At 31.8% G+C, this 20094-nt stretch overlaps 1 protein-coding gene and 1 pseudogene across 1 annotated transcript; both read left to right on the plus strand.

The window, feature by feature from the left end:
- Window positions 1–6762: 6762 nt before the first annotated feature.
- On the plus strand, window positions 6763–7676 carry LOC141424126 (olfactory receptor 8K3-like; annotated as a pseudogene).
- Window positions 7677–18860: 11184 nt separating this feature from the next.
- LOC141420879 (olfactory receptor 8K5-like) lies at window positions 18861–19826 on the plus strand. The gene has a single exon (XM_074066489.1). The coding sequence runs from the start codon at window positions 18885–18887 to the stop codon at window positions 19824–19826; it is 942 nt and encodes a 313-aa protein (XP_073922590.1). The 5' UTR covers window positions 18861–18884.
- Window positions 19827–20094: the final 268 nt, after the last annotated feature.

Below are 20094 nucleotides of genomic sequence, written 5' to 3' on the forward strand. Positions count from 1 at the left end.
TACAGAGAAATGTGTGTCAAGATGGCTAGAAAAATGAAAGTGAGCATTAGACATTATGGAAAAATAAGAAATAGTAAAATGTCAGGAAGCCTCATGTTACAAAGAGAATTCCTAAAGACACAGATAATTACAACTCAACATGAAACATGAAGTAGAACTGTGAGTAACTAATTTCTCTCCCTGTGCGTGTGTGTATACATATCTGTGTATGTATGTGTGTGTGTATAAGTATGTTTGACTTTAATGGTTTGATTCATGCTCTTGTGGGAGTGTAGTAAGGTAAACATCCACAGAGCAGCTGACAAATTAACAATTCAGGCAAGAATTGATGCAAGATTTGATTGAAAAGGTGGGAAACGGATAGCATTCCTTCTTTTTGAAGTGCCTCACTCTTTGCTCTTAAACCCTTAACCAACTTGTATGAAACACTTCCACATTCTGGGCTTTACTCAGTCTGCTAATTTAAACATTAATCACATCTAAAAATGTATCTTCACAGAAACAATTGGACTATTGTTTTTGACCAAACAACTGAGCATAATGGCCTAGACAAGTGGACACATAAAATTAAAGATCATAGTAGGAAAAAAAAATCAAACATGAGCAAAAGGTAGAAATGCAAATAAACCTAAGAAAGTCTCATTTGTGTGCTGATGATCTTAAACTTCCAAATACTTCAGGGAAAACCAACAAATTGCTAGTCAACTCCTCAGGGAGAGTCCCAAAGGGCAAAAAAATGCATAAATTGTTCTCCCTATGCCATTTTAAGAATCCTGTCTGGGGTAATCAAGACAGAGGCTTCTCTACATGTAAAAAGACATTCCTATTTCACGTAGTGGTATTGATGGCAATACCCAAATATCTAAAGTTTTAGTGGCATGTGCAAGATAATATTTTTATTTCATCACAAAGCCATAAGAAAATATCACAATTTTACTTTCATTTCTGGACGAATTCCAATACTTGGTAAAACCTAAAAAAAAAAAAAATAGAACTGCTCTCTTTTATTTTCAGACTGATTTTTCAAGTACAAAATATATGTCAAGTGCTTCAATCAAGAGATTTCTCATGGAAAAAAATCAAGTACTTTTTCAAATATGAATAAACATGTCAAATGTCATTGCCATAGGTCTTAAATAGTCTTTATATTTTCTACATATTTAATCAGTAATATATAATTAAATTAATAATTTTATTTAAATTAATACTATTTAATGAATAATAAATAATTATAGTAAATAATAGAGGTCAAAAGTGAAAATAAATAAAGCCTAAGGAGTTAACATTAAAAATATACAATGGCAAAATTGTGAAGTTGTAGGTTTTCAGTTTTTAATTTGAAGTACTTCCAAATCCTTAGTCATTTAGTGAATCTAAGTGAGGCAGGCTAGGATAGTCTGGGATTGGACCCTTCTTGGATCCTCCCCTTGGCCCAGAGGTAAGAGGAACCAGGCAATCTGCCCACCTCCAAGTGGAATAAAAACAACACACCGAGAGACTCTAGCACAGTGCAAAGAATAATTATGCAGCAAACGTTCAAAAGTTTACTAATAATCTATGAAGGGAATTTATTATAAAATGGATGCTGACTGCCATGTACAAGAAAAATGTCACCTATATTACAACTCAAACTAATGTTGTCTCTCTCAGTGTCTGAGGTAAACAAGTGGATGATTAAGAATATATTTGTCTCTCATCTTAAATAAAGTTAGCCAGACTTAGAAAGCCAAAAATCACATGTTCTTCTTCATATGCGGATTATAGACCCAAAACAAATGCAGTAGTATAATTGGACAGGGGTCACACACTAAGGAGAGAACACACATGAGAGGAATAGGGAAAGGGATGGAAACCTAAAACTTTAATGTGGTTGATGTGCTCACTGTAGAGAACTGAATATAGTAACCTTTAAACTGACAGGGGCCAATATGGGAAGGGGACCAGGAAGTAGTGAAGAGGTCTGGCAGAGATGAACCAATGTGGGTTGCAATTCACATGTACATGGAAGCAATGCTAGGAATCTCTCTGTATAGCTTTCTTTATCTCAAACTAGCAAAAATGGTATGTCTTTCTTATTATCTCCTATGTCTTCTCTTCAAGAAAATTGGAGAACAAGAAGGCCCAGAAAGGGTGGAGGGAAGAGCGAGGAGGTGGTCCAAACAATATATATACATGTAAATGTAAAAAAGACAAAATAAAAGAAAGGGGAAAAAATAAATAAATAAAATGGAATTATTTGACATAATCACTGTAATTCACTCCAGGGACACAAAGATAGTTTAACATATGCAAATTAAGGATCACCATAACCCTCATCAGCAGAATGAATGACAAAGAAGTCATGGCCATCTCAGTATATGCAGAAAAGACATTTGATAACATTAAACATTCTTTCATGATGAAAACACTTAATAAGTTAAGAATAGATAATATAATAAAAGTCATATATAATAAGCAAACAATTTACTGATTGGGGAGAAGTTAAAGCTTATTTTTTTAAGATCTGTAACAGGACAAGAGTCACCACTTTTTTTCAACATAGTACTAGAAGTCCTGGCACAGTAATCAGAGAAGAACAAAGGGGCATCCCAACTGGAAAAGACAATATCAAATTGTCACTCTTTGCATATTATATAATCTTATATATAGGAACACCTTAAAGATTATACAAAAAGCTTACTAGAATTGATTTACAAATGTATCAAAGTTGCAGGCCACAAAGCAAAAACACAAGAAGTGCTATTGAGCCTATAGTGAATCATATGAAATAGAAATCAAGAAAGCAGTCCCATTTATCTTAGTTACCAAAAAAATAAAATGACTAGAAATACATTGAAGCAATGAGGTAAAAGAGTTCTGTAATGAAAACTATCAAACATTGATTTAAGAAATTAAAATATACACACTCCAAAAATAGAAATACATCCTTTGTTTATGGATTAGAAAAAAAATCAATAAAGTAAAATGTCTATACGTTTCCAAGCAATCTACAGATTCAACACAATCACTATCAAAATACCAATGCCATTCCTCACAACACTGGAAGAAATATCTTAAAGTTTGCATGAAACTATGAAATTTCTGAGTTGCCAAAGAAATCACAAAGCTCTTCTAATCAAAACAGCATGTCATTGGCACAAAAAGAGACACATGACAGTTATAGAGAGGAGCAGTGTACTTTTCTACAGTATTTCCTCTTACCTCATCAAGAATATGTCTGTGTATATGTACACATTGTAGGCCCATACCTTTGTCGTCATTTCTTACTCGAGTATCAGTCAACACAGGGTACATCGACTTCTTATCAGTATCGTTAATTTTATATCATCATATCTTATGCATTGAGATCAGTGGAAAGCTGTTTAGCTTTAGGGTTTTACCTCTTATGAGAAAAGAATTAGTATGTGTGGATTTAAGCAGGATAGTTATGTTATGTTAGGCATAACTGTGACCTTACTGTTGTCATCACTTAGAGTAACATATGGTTTAACAAAATGCATATGGGTACCAAGTTGATAAAGGGTGGATTTGTTATAAGTAATTTTATTTGAGGCCCCAAGAGTTGATAACCATTATCTCTGGGTGTAACTATGAGAGTGTTTCTAGAAGAGATTAGCTTTTGAGTCAGTAGACTGATAAAGAACGTAACATTTCCTCCATGGAGTGGACATCAATTCAACCAGCAAGGCCCTGACTAGAACAGCAAAGCAGGGGAAGGGAGAATTTGCTCTCGGTTTGAACTTGAACAACCATCCTTTCCTGCTGTTAGACATTAGCCTCCAAGGTTCTCAGGCAGTTAGTTTCAGCATGGAACCTCCAACATTGATTCCCCTGGTTCTCAATACTTAGTCTTGGAACTGTGTATAGTTTTCCTGAGCTTCTAGTTTGTACACAACCACTTATATGATTTTTCAGCCTCTGTAATTGAATGAGCCATTCTCTTTATTTGATAAGTATTTCCTTCATTTGATAAATATACAGATGAACATACACTTACATATATATGTGTATGTATAGCAAATGAAGCATAGTTGAAAAGGCATGTGTCTTTTATATTTAATATTTTTAGAATATATATTCAATATGGAATATAAGGAATATATTTGTGTAATACATTATATAATATATTATATATTACATTTATAATTATATCTCATAAATATATATGATATAAATATATATAAATCTGATATTTATATCATATAAATCACATATAAATATATGATATTTATATATCATATAAATATATCATGATATATTTATAATTATGGATATAATTTATATATAATGAATATATATAATTAATTATATCATATAGTTAGATATAATTAGATATCTAATATATGGAATAATATTTTATGAAATATCTGTAATATGGAATACATATTCTAAAGAGAATATGGGTTCTGTTCCTTATTGATTCATCTGTGAATAAAAGTGTCCCTGACAATTAGTGAACACCACCAGGCATTCTATTTAGCTCTCAAATACTTTAGGAATAATTAACCAATTGCTTGTCATTTCCTCAAGGATTCTTAAGTCTCAAAAGGGAATAAAAAAAAATTATGAATTTTTTTTCTGAGTACATCATGTAAGGACTATATGCCAGAGTCAAGATAGAGACTTCATTACAGGTAATAAGCAGGATGCTTCATGCTTTGGTATATGAGAGCTATCCAAAATTTCCAGTGATATTTGCACTGCTTTCTGTCACTTAATGATGCGTGCACAAAAATAGATTGTCTCCTTTTGTCTTGTATTAATATTTTAGTGTTTTCATATGATAGATGCTCATAGGCATCATTGAAAAGTCACGGTATTATCTAAAAATTATTATGTTTTATATACATAATTTTATCTCTAACAGGCCAAAATTGAAGATAAATGAAACATAGCTAAAAAGACATGTTTTGGTTTGTTTTGTTCTTAGCAGCAGAATTATAAAACTGCAGGGATTCAATCTCTCATTTGTTACTCTATTTAGGATTTCTTTGTGACCCTCTTAAACTACTTTTAACATTTAGTGATTATTTTAAAAATGTATAGATCTAACCCTTTTTTCACATACTTACTAGTTAAAAAGGAGTTTCTTTCTCACATTCGTGAAAAGGCATTATTTGGAAAAGAGAAGATTTTTAAGTACCCAGCTTTGTGTTAATGTTACAGTATCCAAATGTTCTTCAATTTTCAGTGGAAAATGACAAAAAAGGCCATATAATTTTAGCGTATAACTTTTAAAGCAATAAAAATCAGTAATAGAAAGGATAGTAATGTGTAAAAGCAATTTTTTTCTTTTCATAGACTGCAATAATCTTTCATTATTTTACAGAAAAATGTGATACTTACCAAGAACAACTTGGTTTTTTAACATTTAATGATGGAAAAAGAAAATAAAAGAGTAAAACAAAATTAGGATTTGTATTGTCTTATTCTATTTATTGCATATATTGCTATGATAATGTAATCTGATATGCTTCTTGTATTTCTAATACAGGGGTATGTGTGTGTATTGAGGTCAAGGAGGATATAAGAAGGTATAAATTTTTATATATCTGAGCACTTTATAAGAATTATAACACTAGTTTTACCAATTTACCTGTAAATTAAAAGTAATGAGCTCTATTTTATGTAATAAAATGGAATGTTTTTATTTTGCTTACAGCTAACTCAGACAGTTATCACTATAATTTTCATATAACCATTATCAATTTTCTTTCTTTTTTTCTATTAAGGAAGCATAAGTTCTCATAAACTTTTATGAAAATTACTTCTAGGTTCATATGTACATTGAATCATTTAATGCTAATTCTTCTCAGAAAATTTGCAAGGATATGTTGTTTATATATGACAATAATGAGTTTTTGATAACTCACATTACTTGCCCAAATAACCCTTTTTATATACTCTAAATTAAGATATAATATTGATTATATCTACATATACATAATTTTAGTATGTCTCGCCATTTAAAGATAAGCAATCCCAATTATGTTCTGTTTCCTTATTAGTCACCCATCCAATATCTATCAAGTGTAATCAAATTGAAAGACTTGCAAACAGAAAGGTTTTTGTAGAACGCTGTTTTGCATGAGGGATTCTATGTATTTTTAAATTTGAGGTCTGCAAATTTTTGCCATCAAATTAAGTATTATGCAATTCTATTATTAGTAATATATAAATGCTACTATGAGACTTTTATTATAGGATCGACAAACAGAAAACTCCAAAGAACTGTCTAGTAATAATTATGAAAGCCTCAAAATTTTGACATCATTTCAAGCTTAAATTTGTTTTACGTACTTATCTATCATCTATCTCTGTATCTATCCATCAATCTATCTTTATGTGTATCTGTCTTATCAAAGTTTCTAATCTGATACACAGGTTAACACTACTGATATTTTGGGCTGGATATTGGACACAATAAGATGATTACCAGTTTAACTGGTCTCTAACCTTTAGGTGCTGATAGCAGTCCTCCTCTACTTATGACAAAGAATATATTCCTAGCCATTGGGATTGATCTTTGGTGAGAAAAATTAAATCCAACTGAGAAATGTTAATCTATCTCTATCTCCAATTCTAGTTACATGTATTTTATTTATAAAGATGGGGATTTATTTTCAAATACAAATTGGAAATTTGGGGTTTATCTTACTTACATTTGCTTTGCATCCTAAATAAAATATTCCAGATGATAATACAATAAACTATTGAGTATGATGATGTCTTTATTTAGAACAGATTTTCTAATAAACCTGGATGGAGAAACACAATCTCTCAGTGGTGAGAGAATTCATTCTGGTGGGCATCACAGATCATCCTGAGTTGCAGGCTCCATTATTTGCACTGTTCCTCATCATCTGTGTGATCTCAGTGATGGGCAACTTGGGCTTGATCATCCTCACCAACCTGGACTCCAGGCTACAAACAACACCCATGTACTTTTTTCTCAGACACCTGGCTATTACAGATCTTGGTTATTCTACAGCAGTGGGACCCAAAATGTTAGTAAATTTTGTTGTGGATCAAAATACAATCTCATATTATTGTTGTGCTTCACAGCTAGCCTTCTATCTTATGTTTATCATTTGTGAACTTTTTATTCTGTCTGCAATGTCCTATGACCGCTATGTGGCCATCTGTAACCCTCTCCTCTATACTACCATCATATCACAAAAAGTATGCCAAGGCATATCTACAGTATATTTGTTTCTCTTCTAATCACCATAAAGATTTTTAATTTACCCTTCTGTGGCTACAAGGTCATTAGTCATTTCTGTGACAGTCTCCCTTTGTTATCTTTGCTGTGCTCAAATACACATGAAATTGAATTTATAATTTTGATTTCAGCAGGGTTTAATTTGGTTTCATCTCTTGTAGTGCTCCTTTTTAGTTACCTACTCATCCTTATTGCCATCTTCAGGATGAACTCTGTGGAAGACAGGCACAAAGCTTTATCCACTTGTGGATCCCATCTGACAGTGGTCATAGTCTTCTATGGGATTTTGATATTTATGTATGTGCAGCCCAAGTCCAGTCACTCCTTTGACACAGATAAAGTGGCTTCCATCTTTTACACCCTGATTATCCCCGTGTTGAATCCCTTGAGGAATAAAGATGTAAAATATGCCCTAGAAAGAATATGGAAAGTCTTATGTAATATTTGTCCCTGAAGTTTACATGCAATATTATTCTTATAAATTATAAATTATAGATATCAAACTCTGTTGTGTACACTTCCAGTATAAGTAGAAAGCACAAATCCATTCAACATTCCAAATCCTAGCCAGAACAATTTGATCTTGCAGCTTTGTGCCTTTAGCTATTCTATGTGCTACACTGAAGCAAAAACATGTAACATGGCTGGACAGTGTTTTCCCAGACCAGCAGAATTCCTGATAAGTACAAGGACACAGTACACAAAAACATACTACTTTCTCAGAGGTTTTGTTTTTGTTGTTTGAAACTGTAGCAACCTTAGTGTTGACACCAGAAGTGGTGATCTATGACTAGGTTTCTTCCCAGACTTAGAGACACATAAAAAAGTTTGATCAGGTAGTGGTGACTTTGGTGACTTGGGAAATTCAAGTGAATGCAGCCTGCCATAGTCTTCCACTGCTTTATGAGAAACTTTTATTAAATTTATTTACTTATGGAGCTGGGTTTTTATGAGTCATATTTGGTGCTGTCAGTACCCTCCCAGCGTGAATGCACCTAATTCTTTTATGGTTCCCTAGGGAAATCACTCAAAAAACAAACATGTATTCAATCCCATTCTGTCCTCATCAATACCATTATTTACCTATGTAAGTCTCTTAACTAAACACAATTTGTCCTTAAAGTTCATTGGTTGACATAGGTGGATATATCAACTAATAAAATCTTTTTGTAGCCATTCATAGAAACCCTTAGGTTTGTACTTTTCTCAGTGGTGGTTCCTATTTAATCACTGGCTGTTTGGTTTCTTGGATTGTTATATTTCCTTATTTCTCTGAAACAAAAGTAATTATATTTTTTAATTGTAATGCACCAGTTGTTTTGTACTTTGGGGCAAGGAGATGATAATTTGATATAATAAATTTATTGTTTGTCTTTCATTGGGTCAATGTTTCTCAATTTCAATGAGCATTTATTACACACTATATATTCATTTACTTTCATTGTTTGACTTAATCAATTGAGCATTATACTTGTTAGAAGCTCAAGGAAGTAATCCCACACATGGCATTATATTTCCCATGCAAGTCAGGTATGACACCCAGGAAAGGAAACAGTTATCTTGCCTGCTGGACATAATTGCTCCATGCCACACCCCACATTTTCCCAAGTACTTTCCCTATTTTTATTTCATTCAATAGTTGTAGGACTTTTACTTAGTTTTGGATCAATAAGTATAATATTTATATATTAGTTCACTATAATGAAATAAAATTCTCTGTGTGGCTAGTAAAAGATCTCATTGGAGTAAAAGAAGTACATAGTGCATTTTCATGTAAGTATATTGGCATATTGTTAAGGCAGTTAAAGTGAAGTTTTAAGGTAGGCATCAGTACTAGCATGTAATAATAATTTCTCCTACTTAATAAATATTATATGATAGACATTCTTCTTATCTTATTTAGTCACCATAACTGCTTTTGTGGCATTTTATACTAAAAATTGCACTTTCTGATAATGAAACAAAGACCTGAAGGTGAATAAATTTTTAGAGTCCACCAAGGTTTCAGATTTTAGAACTAGTTTTCAAAGCCACATGACCCATCTCCAGCTTGCATGTCCCTAACAACTGCTCTGTGTTGTTTCTTAAGGTCTTTTTCCTGCCTCACTGGTGTAACCCAGTGACATCAGGTGCTTTGACAGCTGCCAAATCAGAAGAGCTGAAAAGGCAGAAGATAAGATGATTAAGTTCTGGGGAGTCTGTGATATAGCACGGTGACTACAGCCCATAATAGAGCAAACCTAGCATTTCCAAGTGCTCCATGCCCCAAATATGTTGAGGAAATGAATAAAAAATATTCAGGAAAAGAGATAAAATAACAATTAGCAATAAAATAATGCAATTCAAAAGAATAAAGTACATTGTCTATAATTATTATTTTCACAACACTTACATTTAGGTACTACAAGCAATGTAGTAATGATTTAAAATATACAAGAGGATATTCATAAGTTATAATCACACATAATAAAGGGAATATAAATTATAGGATGATGATTATAGGTGACATTAATGTGTTGATTATTTGAAATATAAGAGAGCAGAGTTTAAGTGTCCTCACAGTATAAACACCCATTCAAAGAGGTAACCATTTGTGGTGAGGCACATGTTAATTAATTTTTCTGTGTTAATTTGTACACAATAAAAATTGCACCAAATCATCATGTTGAACACCTTGCTTGATGTGTACAATTTTTATTTACTAATAAATAAATATAGATAAAAATATATAGAGTAGTGAATACCTAGAACCTTGTCAAATATAGAAAATAAGTTCAAGAAGGACAAAATTAAGTAATAAATAAGTCAGCTCACAAAGAAGGAAAAATCAGTATATTTTGGATGTGTACTTCACTTAAATTGAAATTCATCACAAGGATGCAAGTCTAGTTTGAGAAGATTACTAGTAAATTATGGTGTGCATGGAAGGAAGAATTAGTGTTAAGTAATAAGAACATGCTTTAAAAGAAAAACAAGTATGTTTTCATTTTAATCAATGATCACTGTCCTGAGAAGTTTACTTCCTTTGAAAAAAGAAAATTGGTAAGAAGTATAATTAAATTAAAAAACAAATATAAAACTTAAATGATATATCTTTAGCACCTTCTAGGGATAATATTAAAGCTAAGTGTTCCTTCTCATCATTTATTCTCCATCAAATTCTCCTTAGACTTGAATCATTTACAGCTTCATCAACCGGGGACATTAATTCAAAAAAGACAATGGCAGATGTACTGATTCTGATATTGTTGAGCTACTCAACAACAGACCACAACAGCTCAGTCACCAGTTTTTGGTGAACAACATACTATGTGCATGATGAAAAAATTGTAAATGATTACATGAGAAAAGGAGGAAACAGCACATGTAATTGGAACATGTGGGCATCATGTTATTCTAGGGTGTGCCATTTATATCACCCACACTGAGAAAAACATTTCCCTCATAGATGTAGAGCAATTTGGGTGTTGCTGTGATTAAGGAAATAAAATTTATCCATCATGTGACTAAAAAGGTCAAAAATAACAATATTCAAATCAGAGATGTTTATCAACATTAATAAAATAAACTTTATTGATTGATCTAAAGTAGTTTATTACTGAAAGAATTCTGGAAATAAGAGAAGATAAATATTTATTAAGGAGTTTGGGTTTGAAAGCTAAATACTATTACTATTACTATTAGAATAATAAATATCTATGATCCATTTATATGATCTATAAACCATTTAATGGTTTATAGCAATCTCTACATTCATAAGTGTCAAATTGTTTCTATAGGTAATCTCTAATTTGGAGAAAGGTATTACCTTGGCAGGGGAAGGTGAGTTAAATGACATATAAGCATATCCCTGGATTCTTTGGGCAAAGAGGAAATCACTACAGTACCAGGAGTTAAAAAGATTTCCACAGTCAAAAATGGGGAAGGGGGACAATAGAGGACTAAATTCTAACTTCCAGTACATGTGAGTGGCACACCATGGAATGACAAGAGCAAACTCTTCACAAGAATGGTGTTTCTTCTATTTTCCACACTGTCATACATGAGCAGAAATTTGCATTACATTTATAACTAGCCTTACCTTCATAAACTCCTTGAGTATAAGAAATGAAACATTTTGCATCAAATTCTTGAAATGTTAACAAGCATAACATAAATTTGTGAAATAATAATAAAACAGATCTACTCCTTTACTTATATAACTCCTAATACAAAATATTGGTTTTCCTATTAAGCAATAGAAATCAGTCAACTCTTGAGTAGAGAAAATAAAACTTCAGTTTTTCTTGTGATATAAAAAATTTTGGCATTTTAAAAGGCCCTCTACTGATAGAATTATTCTGTAGTTATCACAGGGCATTTAAGAACTTAATTTCAAAATAATTAACATAAGTATTATTAATAAAAGATTTTTATCAGTTTTATTAGTCATTAGAATTTCATGTTTTTTAGGTATAAAGTGATGTAATACCTACTAAACATATTTTCTGCCTTTTGATGAGTGAATTATACATCAATATTTTGATTTCAGATCAAATAATAATGAAATAAATTGATGTTTTTACTCCAAATGATTTTGTTTTTGTAGGGATTATTGAGATTTAATTCATATGGCATTCAATTAGAAATGTTTTATAATTGAGTAATAATCACATAATTTCATTGCTCTATGAAGCCACCTGATGCTAATTTTGCAATTATTTCTCTATATTGCCACCTGATGCTAATTTAGCAATTATTTCTCACTTCCCTTTAACAATTTCAGCTTTAGTCTAATGTGACCGATGATCTGTTTTCACTATTTACAGATTTGTTCATCTTGAACATTTCAAATAAGTGTAATAATAAAATATATGGGCTTATTTCTAGTCTTTTGCTTAGGAGAAATCTAGCCATTTTTATGTTATTTTATGGGACAGTAGATCTTGTTTATTGCTTTTTTATTGTTGTGTTTGGTAGGGGTACATTGTGGTATTTACAAAGGTTCTTACAATATATCCAATATATCATATTTCAGATCTTGTTTAAATTTTGTTTTAACTTTCTCTGCCCATGCTCTGAGAAGGAATGGACTCAATTGACTCATTACACCAGGTAGAAGATCAGATTCTCCACCTGGTCTTCATGGATACTGTGTTTGCCCTCACACAGCCTGACTTCCATGAGAGTTCCAGCACCCCTCTCCAATACTGCACTAGAGATGACATCATTATCACTGGGAAATATGCTCTGACACTACTGCAGTAGACAAGGTGCCCCATGCTGCCTGTAGATGGACTTCCATATCTGCTCTCTTTTGAACACCATGTGGTTAGCGGCCAGGGATCAACTATTTATTGAACTCTTTGCTACACATTAAGCTAAACCAATATAAAATATTCCAAGTCAAATCTGCCATCTCCATTTATTATTTATTTATTTATAGGTAGCAGCACTAGGTTTCATTTTTCCACTACATTAGAATATTTTAATTTTTTTAAATGTAAGAAAACTCAGACAAATTTCAAAAAATACACCTATTGGTTGTGTTCTGCCATATTTCTCTGTGATTCATTTCTTACACTGTTATCCACCTTAGAGTAATTGAATTGTTAGCACTTCCTACGAAGTATTCTTTACTTGGTTAAGTAGACATTTAGTTGCCATGATTTCCAAAGGTACATTTCTTCCAGAATATGCTTAATGACTTGTGAAAAGTAAAATATATGCTGAGATCTAATTATAAATACACATTCTTAAAAACTTGAGTGAATTTTTCAGATCTTCAAGAATAGACACTTGGAAAGCAATAATTAATGTCTGTATAGATACTGAATCATTATGATCACGAAATCAATAGACCTATGTAAGGAGCCTGGCATAGGTCTTTAATAAAACTTGTCCTACATCCAAATCCAAATCAATGAATACCCAATTAACTCAACAATAACCAGAATGACTGATAATTTATTGTTTTATTTTATGTTGCTTGCATCTATACCATTTCATTTTAATTTCTAGTGAATACCTTTTTGTTGTATAGAACAGAATAAAGATTTTTAATCATTTTGATTAATATGTAGTCTTAAGACCTGGAATGTTTTTTATAAATTTTATCTTTTTGTCTGAATCCAATTTATTTTATTTATTCATTTACTTACTTACTTACTTAGATGGCACTGGGGTTTGAATTCAAGGCCTCATGCTTGCTAAGCAGATGTTCTACTACTTGAGCCACTCTGTCATCCTACCTGCATCCAATTTGTATGATGAATGACTTCTAGAAAATCTCATACGTTTTTCTTGCTACTGTAATATTATCTGATGACTCATTCTTTTAAAAATTGCATTTTAATTCAGTAAGTTTCAGAGTATTGAAGCACTTTTTCAATTACCCTATCTACTAAATCTAAAGACAAGTTACCTTAATATATTAAGATTTCTGCCTAATTCAAAGAAGAAAGAAGCCAACAAGAACTTCAAAAGCACAATGAGGCACTTTTACCTATTATCAGTTATCACATTGTCTACTGTTTCTAAATTTAGTTTTTCCTTTGAATTAAAAACCTCAGTATGATTTATAAAATGATTTAAAATGTTAGAAAGTGAAATCCCTAGTATTTCATCTCCTAGAATTTGAAATAGAGATCAGACTTTGGTAGCATTCTATATTTTTCTTGGTTTTTACATATTATACATAAATGTTGATTTATCTTCTCTCCATTATAGAAAACAAAACTTATGTGTCTTCCTGTTTCTAATGTCAGTATCTCTACAGAGTTAAAATATTTACTTTGAACAATAAAATGATACATAATTAAAACTCTCAAAAGAAAATTAATATTAAATTTTGTAGTCAGAACAAAGTTAGAAAATGAAAGAAAAAGAATAGCATTTACAAGGTATTAGGTAAATAGAGTTTAAGACCTAGTCATATTAATCCCAATATGTAGACATGTAAATATTTATATGATTTGGACCCCAATGAGCATCATGAAGGAAAACATTCAGTGGAATCACTCAGATATGAGATTCAGAACATAACCATCTATATCTTGTCAGAACAGAGATGTTAAAAAATCTCTGTTATTTGAAGCTTTGTATAAATAATTTCTACATTTATTCTTCCCAGTCTGCTCACTGTTCTCTATATATTCCAAAAATAATGTACATATTCAGTTTAACATGCTGAATGCATTTGGAGGAATCCTTTTAGAAATCTGGTTTAGATGCAAAGTTTATATTCATCAGACTGATATTTGCCAATGGATGATATACTCTAGACAATATGTGTCACACTAAAGATAAAGGGACAATCAGAAATGAACATTCATTTGAGAAATACTGGAGAATTAATGTACTTACACATCTAAACATCTATTCTGAACATAAGAAATGTGTTTTAAAATTGATAGTGTGAATCAGGGGAGAAAATGGATTATCACCATGGAAAAAATTAAAAGAATGCTAAAATTTTACTGATAAGTTGAAATTGGGGTTATACATTTCCTAGGGAGTTTCTAAATATCCTTAATGAAATTTTCAATTGTATCAACTATTATGAAAATCAGATATGTAACATACATTTTGACAACAGATGCCATATGGTTATGATCTGTGATGAAAGAATAATTTTACTTTTCTCTGACATGGGTTGGTAGTAAGGCACAAAGAGGAATCAATATTCATGTTTAGATGAGGACACAAATATGAACCAGCAGGGCTATGTTTCCTGGAGTATTTAGACTTGAGTACTGGAATAAAGGCAGAGAGCAACTAAGAAATCAGCATGGAGTCTGAGACTTTGGATAATCTCAAAACTTCATGCATTGTAGTGAAATTCAATAAGTCAATGACTACCAAGGAAAATGATGTTTCCAGGAATCTGTGTGATGAAGTTATCACTTCAAACAAGGTTGAAATATGATCATAATCTGACACTTTCTACTGGCGAAACTTAATACAATCCTAGCGAATTCTCAAGAGAAAGTAGAAGAAAGATGAACTCACCAAAGAAGAAAGAATTAACTAATTTCTACTCTCATTTAGCTCAACACTAACCCACAAAAGATAGAAGCTACTAGCTAAATAAATACATAAATATAATACAATACATACACTGCCTGCCAAAACAAAAGTGTGCAATATTTAGAGTAAGATACTACATTAAAGGAATAGGTGACTTTCCTAATTTAACAAACTTTTGTTTTGAGGCAATATTCCAATCAAAACATTCAGATGGAAATCTCATATAAAGCCCCCTTTCTGACATACAGAATAGGAAGACAGAATTTGTGCAATGACAGCCACAGGAAAATTAAGAATGTACCCAAAAGATATGGCCAGGGAAGGAAAAATGCATTTTTTAATATACAAGTCAATGACCGTGAGTCCTCCAGCATATCCAAGGCAGATTCTAACAGTTTGGAAAAGGCTAAATACATCAAGTGGTATGTTTCAGCATCTAAGAAAAAGTGTTTTCAATATGAGCAAAATTATGTTAATTTCCTCCTAAAATAAAATTTTAAGAGACTACTATAATCAACATTATTAAGAGAAAGGTAAGAATGTCCATGACAGAATTCAAAATTTCTTATTACACAAATTATATAGGAAAAGTAGAGCTTAGCTCAAAGTAGGACAGAGGCCTGTGTTTAGTCCTCTTAAGGTCTTCTCTGTCTTAGGAAACTTTTGTGATCCTGAAAACTTGGTTTAAGCTTTAATAGTAGCATACTTGGCTCTTCAAACTGCTCCATTCCTGTATTAAAATCTGTTTTTGCATGTGTGAATGTCTTGGGTGGAGAGTTACTTTGACCCCTGGCAGTAACAAATTTCCTGTTTGTATCAGAGCAGGATCTTGTGTCAAAGACAGAAACATCAAAGTCAAAATAAAGCACAACAATAAAACAAAAAAAAACCAAAAAGATGCAATAATAAAGCTTCTAGAAGAAAATCTGAAAAGTTTTATTTATAACACATGTAAAAGTTTAAAATTCAAATAAAAAGGAAATTCCTCTTTAAAATACGCATTTAGAAATTTTATAACAACAATGAATGTTCAAATATATGGAAAGTTATTATTATCACTAGTTATCAAATAAATAAAAACTAAAATCACACTGAGATAGCATCTTGTATCACCTTCCATTTCTAATTTAAAAACTTAAAAAAAAAATCCCTTCCTCTATCAAATAACTAAAAGAATGTCCAGAATTACATTGGTAATATACAATGGAAGTTATAAGTCTGGAAAGCTAATGGCTTCTTCTAAAATTGAATTTCATAAAAAATAAGATTCAGTAATTCTTCTCTTAGATGTATAACCAAGAAAAACAAATGCATATATCAATAAATATGTTTGTACAGGAGTTTTATACTAGACTTCATGTTAACTCAAAGCTCAAATACTATCAATATAAAATGATTAGATAATTGTGTTATATCCATGCAATAGAATATCATGAATCAAAGTATATATAACATGAATGAATTAAAAAAATAATATCCTGATTGGAAGATACCAAGTAAATAACTCTAAAATCAAAGTCTAGGGATAGGATTGGTGGCCTGACTATGGAAATTATTGTTTGGGGGATTAATGTGGGAGGAAAATTTCTTTAGGATGGATGTGGCATAGCGTGTGGAGATATAAAGCCTTGGGAAACTTTTCTTGCTGTTGAAAAAGTTCTATGTCTTGATTTAGTTGTTAGGCAATAGACACAAATGAAATTGTATTTGAGCTTGGGGTGTTCTGAATATAGGAATAGCAATATCTAACTCCCAAGTATGGATTAAAGGATCAGCCTAGTTCCTGCCACATAATTTATCTGAATGATAATCTTTTTAAAAAGTCCTATGCAATTTTAATAACAACAATGTTACCTATAATTCTATCAAGACTGTAGTTGTTTCATTGGGATAAAGTTCCAGTTTTTTATTGGGATTGTTTCCCAGTTTTGCTGGGATAAATCAGATATCAAAATATTTACTTTGTCACTTTAATCGTTGGTGCTTTGTAACTGAATGAATGAATATCTTTAAATAGTTTAGGTCTCCATGGGCTAAACAGATCATTTATGTTGTTTTCTCCTTTCCTTGAGTTGTCTCTTTATTTCTCACTGGGGAATATGCAGGGTGTCTTAGACAATTAGCAACAAAGTCAAGGCAATTTTTAACTCTCTCACTTGATTTTGGTGTAATAATCTGAATGAATTACAATTTACTTTCTCAGGGAACATCCCATTGAGGGAGGAAAATCATAAATACTTCTTACCTAAAGAAAAAGTGAGAGGAATTTGAAAACTTCATTCTCTCCTAAAAGAAAGTGGATAATAATTGTCCTTGATTTTGATAACCACCTGAGTGTAAGTAATTTCACATGATCCCTGGCTTCCAAGTGCAGAAACTTCTCTTAAGTTAACTGAGAGCTGACACCCACAAATACATTAGGAAATTCATTGTGCTAACTGGGGTTTACTGGAGTTGCGCAGTGTTTTTATGATGATTCGGCTAAAACTTCACTATCCTCAGTCAAAGCAGTTCCACTTTGTTTTTCTGATTTCCCACGTAAATTTATTAAATGAAGCTGAAGTTCTTGTTACTGAAATATTGAAATCACAGTTTAGTCTATAAACGCTCCATTTCATAATTATAGAAACAAATTCACAGCAAACTATAACCTCCAAAATTCTCAGACTGTTTCCTTATAGATCATATCAGCTCTAGCATATCAGAGGGAAATATATAAAATAGGATAATAAAAATCTCTGAGCATTGATGTTGTCATTGGAATGAAACCGGGTCTTGGCATCTAGAAACTATTCGTAAAGAGAGGCTCTGTTAAAAAATGAGACAAGGAAAATTATACATTTAAATTGAGACATAAATGTGACTTCTTATACAATTTAGAAAATAATGCTAAAGTCCCAGCTGATTATAAACGTCATCAAATTTATGAGCATAATATTGTATTCATAAAATTCCAAACACAATTCATTACACATTTCTACACCAGAAAAGATATCATTGGTCAATGATAAATGTCCATGATGCAATCCACTGTTAGTTTGACCCCATTAATCATGTAGATGTACCAATGTTTATTTGAAGTTCAATGGAATGGATATGGTATAGAATGACAAAATGGGCATAGTTTACTACAATTCAAATATGTTACATGTACAATATTTGCAAAGATATACTATTTTTTAGTGCATTTTAAGGCCTGACCCAGGACTTGGAAAAAGACTCAGAAACAAACTTTGCCAGCTTCATGTGATCTCTTTCTCTGTCTCTAAGACTATCAAAATTTCTCAAGAACTACCAGACAAAAAATGTAAGTGCCCTAATGAAAACACTCATGCCTTATGTAGACAAAATGCATTCTAACACTTTATTAGTATCATATGGTTTTGTTATGAATGGATATACTCCAACTATTGCTGATACTATGTAGAATTTAATCTATGGTATATAGATATATGCCTTTCATAAGAATTGCTATTATTCAAAGTAGAATAATATATCCATTATTTTAGTTTCAAAATTAGACATGGGAATTATTTTCCAATAAAATATTACAAAGAAAAATAACCATTCAGTCTACAAACATTGTAATTTTTTAGATGACTTGAAAGCTTCAAACAATACCTCCATTTCTTCACAGAAAATATAACTGGATGAAATGAGCCAACAGAACTTAACAATGCTGCCTGAATTCATTCTGGTAGGAGTCACAAGGGTGCCTGAGCTGCAGCTTCCACTTTTTGGGGTTTTCCTAATTATCTACACAATCACAGTGCTGGGCAACCTGGGCTTGATCCTTTTGACCAAACTGGACTCCCACCTATACATACCTATGCATTTCTTTATCAGACATCTGGCTTTCATTGATCTTGGCAATTCCACTGTCATTTGTCCTAAGATGTTAGTAAATTTCATTGTTGATCAAAATACCATTTCTTATTATGCTTGTGCTACACAGTTAGCTTTCTTCCTTATGTTTATTATCAGTGAATTTTTCATTTTATCTTCCATGGCTTATGACCGTTATGTGGCCATCTGTAACCCTCTGCTCTACAATGTTATCATGTCTCAGAGACTTTGTCATGTGCTGGTGGGCATTCCATACCTCTACAGTGCCTTTCAGGCTCTGATGTTCACTATTAAGATTTTTACATTGACCTTCTGTGGTTTTAATGTCATCAGCCATTTCTACTGTGATGATGTTCCTTTGTTACCTATGCTGTGCTCAAATGCTCAGGAAATAGGATTATTGATTATATTATTTTCAGGATTTAATTTGATCTCGTCCCTTCTGGTAGTGCTCTTATCTTATGTTCTGATTCTGTTAGCAATATGTCGAATGCATTCTGCAGAAGGTAGGAAAAAAGCTTTCTCCACGTGCGGTTCCCATCTGACAGTGGTGGTGGTGTTCTATGGGTCTCTATTCTTCATGTACTTGCAGCCCAAATCTACTCACTCCTTTGAGACTGATAAAATAGCATCTGTGTTTTACACTTTAGTGAGTCCCATGCTTAACCCATTGATCTATAGTTTAAGGAACAAAGAGGTAAAAAATGCCTTCCACAGGGTCTTTAAGAATCAATGCAAATTTTGCATTTAGTGCTCAGTGTGGACTCTTGTTAAAATAAACTATAATAATGGTAAATCAAGTATAATATTTCCTTGTGTTTATATATATATGTATATATAATATACAATTTGGTTTTTTTCTCTCGTAGCTTTCCTTCCTTTTTATTTTCTTTCTTTTTCTTTTTTGGTAATAGTACCTGAAATCTACTCTCTTAACAAATTTCCAGTATATAATTCTGTGTATTTCTCAAGCTATGCATTATATTTATAGAGTCTCCATTACATCTAACTGCCACTTT

This window comes from Castor canadensis, chromosome 1 (genome assembly GCF_047511655.1).
Source record: "Castor canadensis chromosome 1, mCasCan1.hap1v2, whole genome shotgun sequence".
Classification (NCBI taxonomy): Eukaryota; Metazoa; Chordata; class Mammalia; order Rodentia; family Castoridae; genus Castor; species Castor canadensis.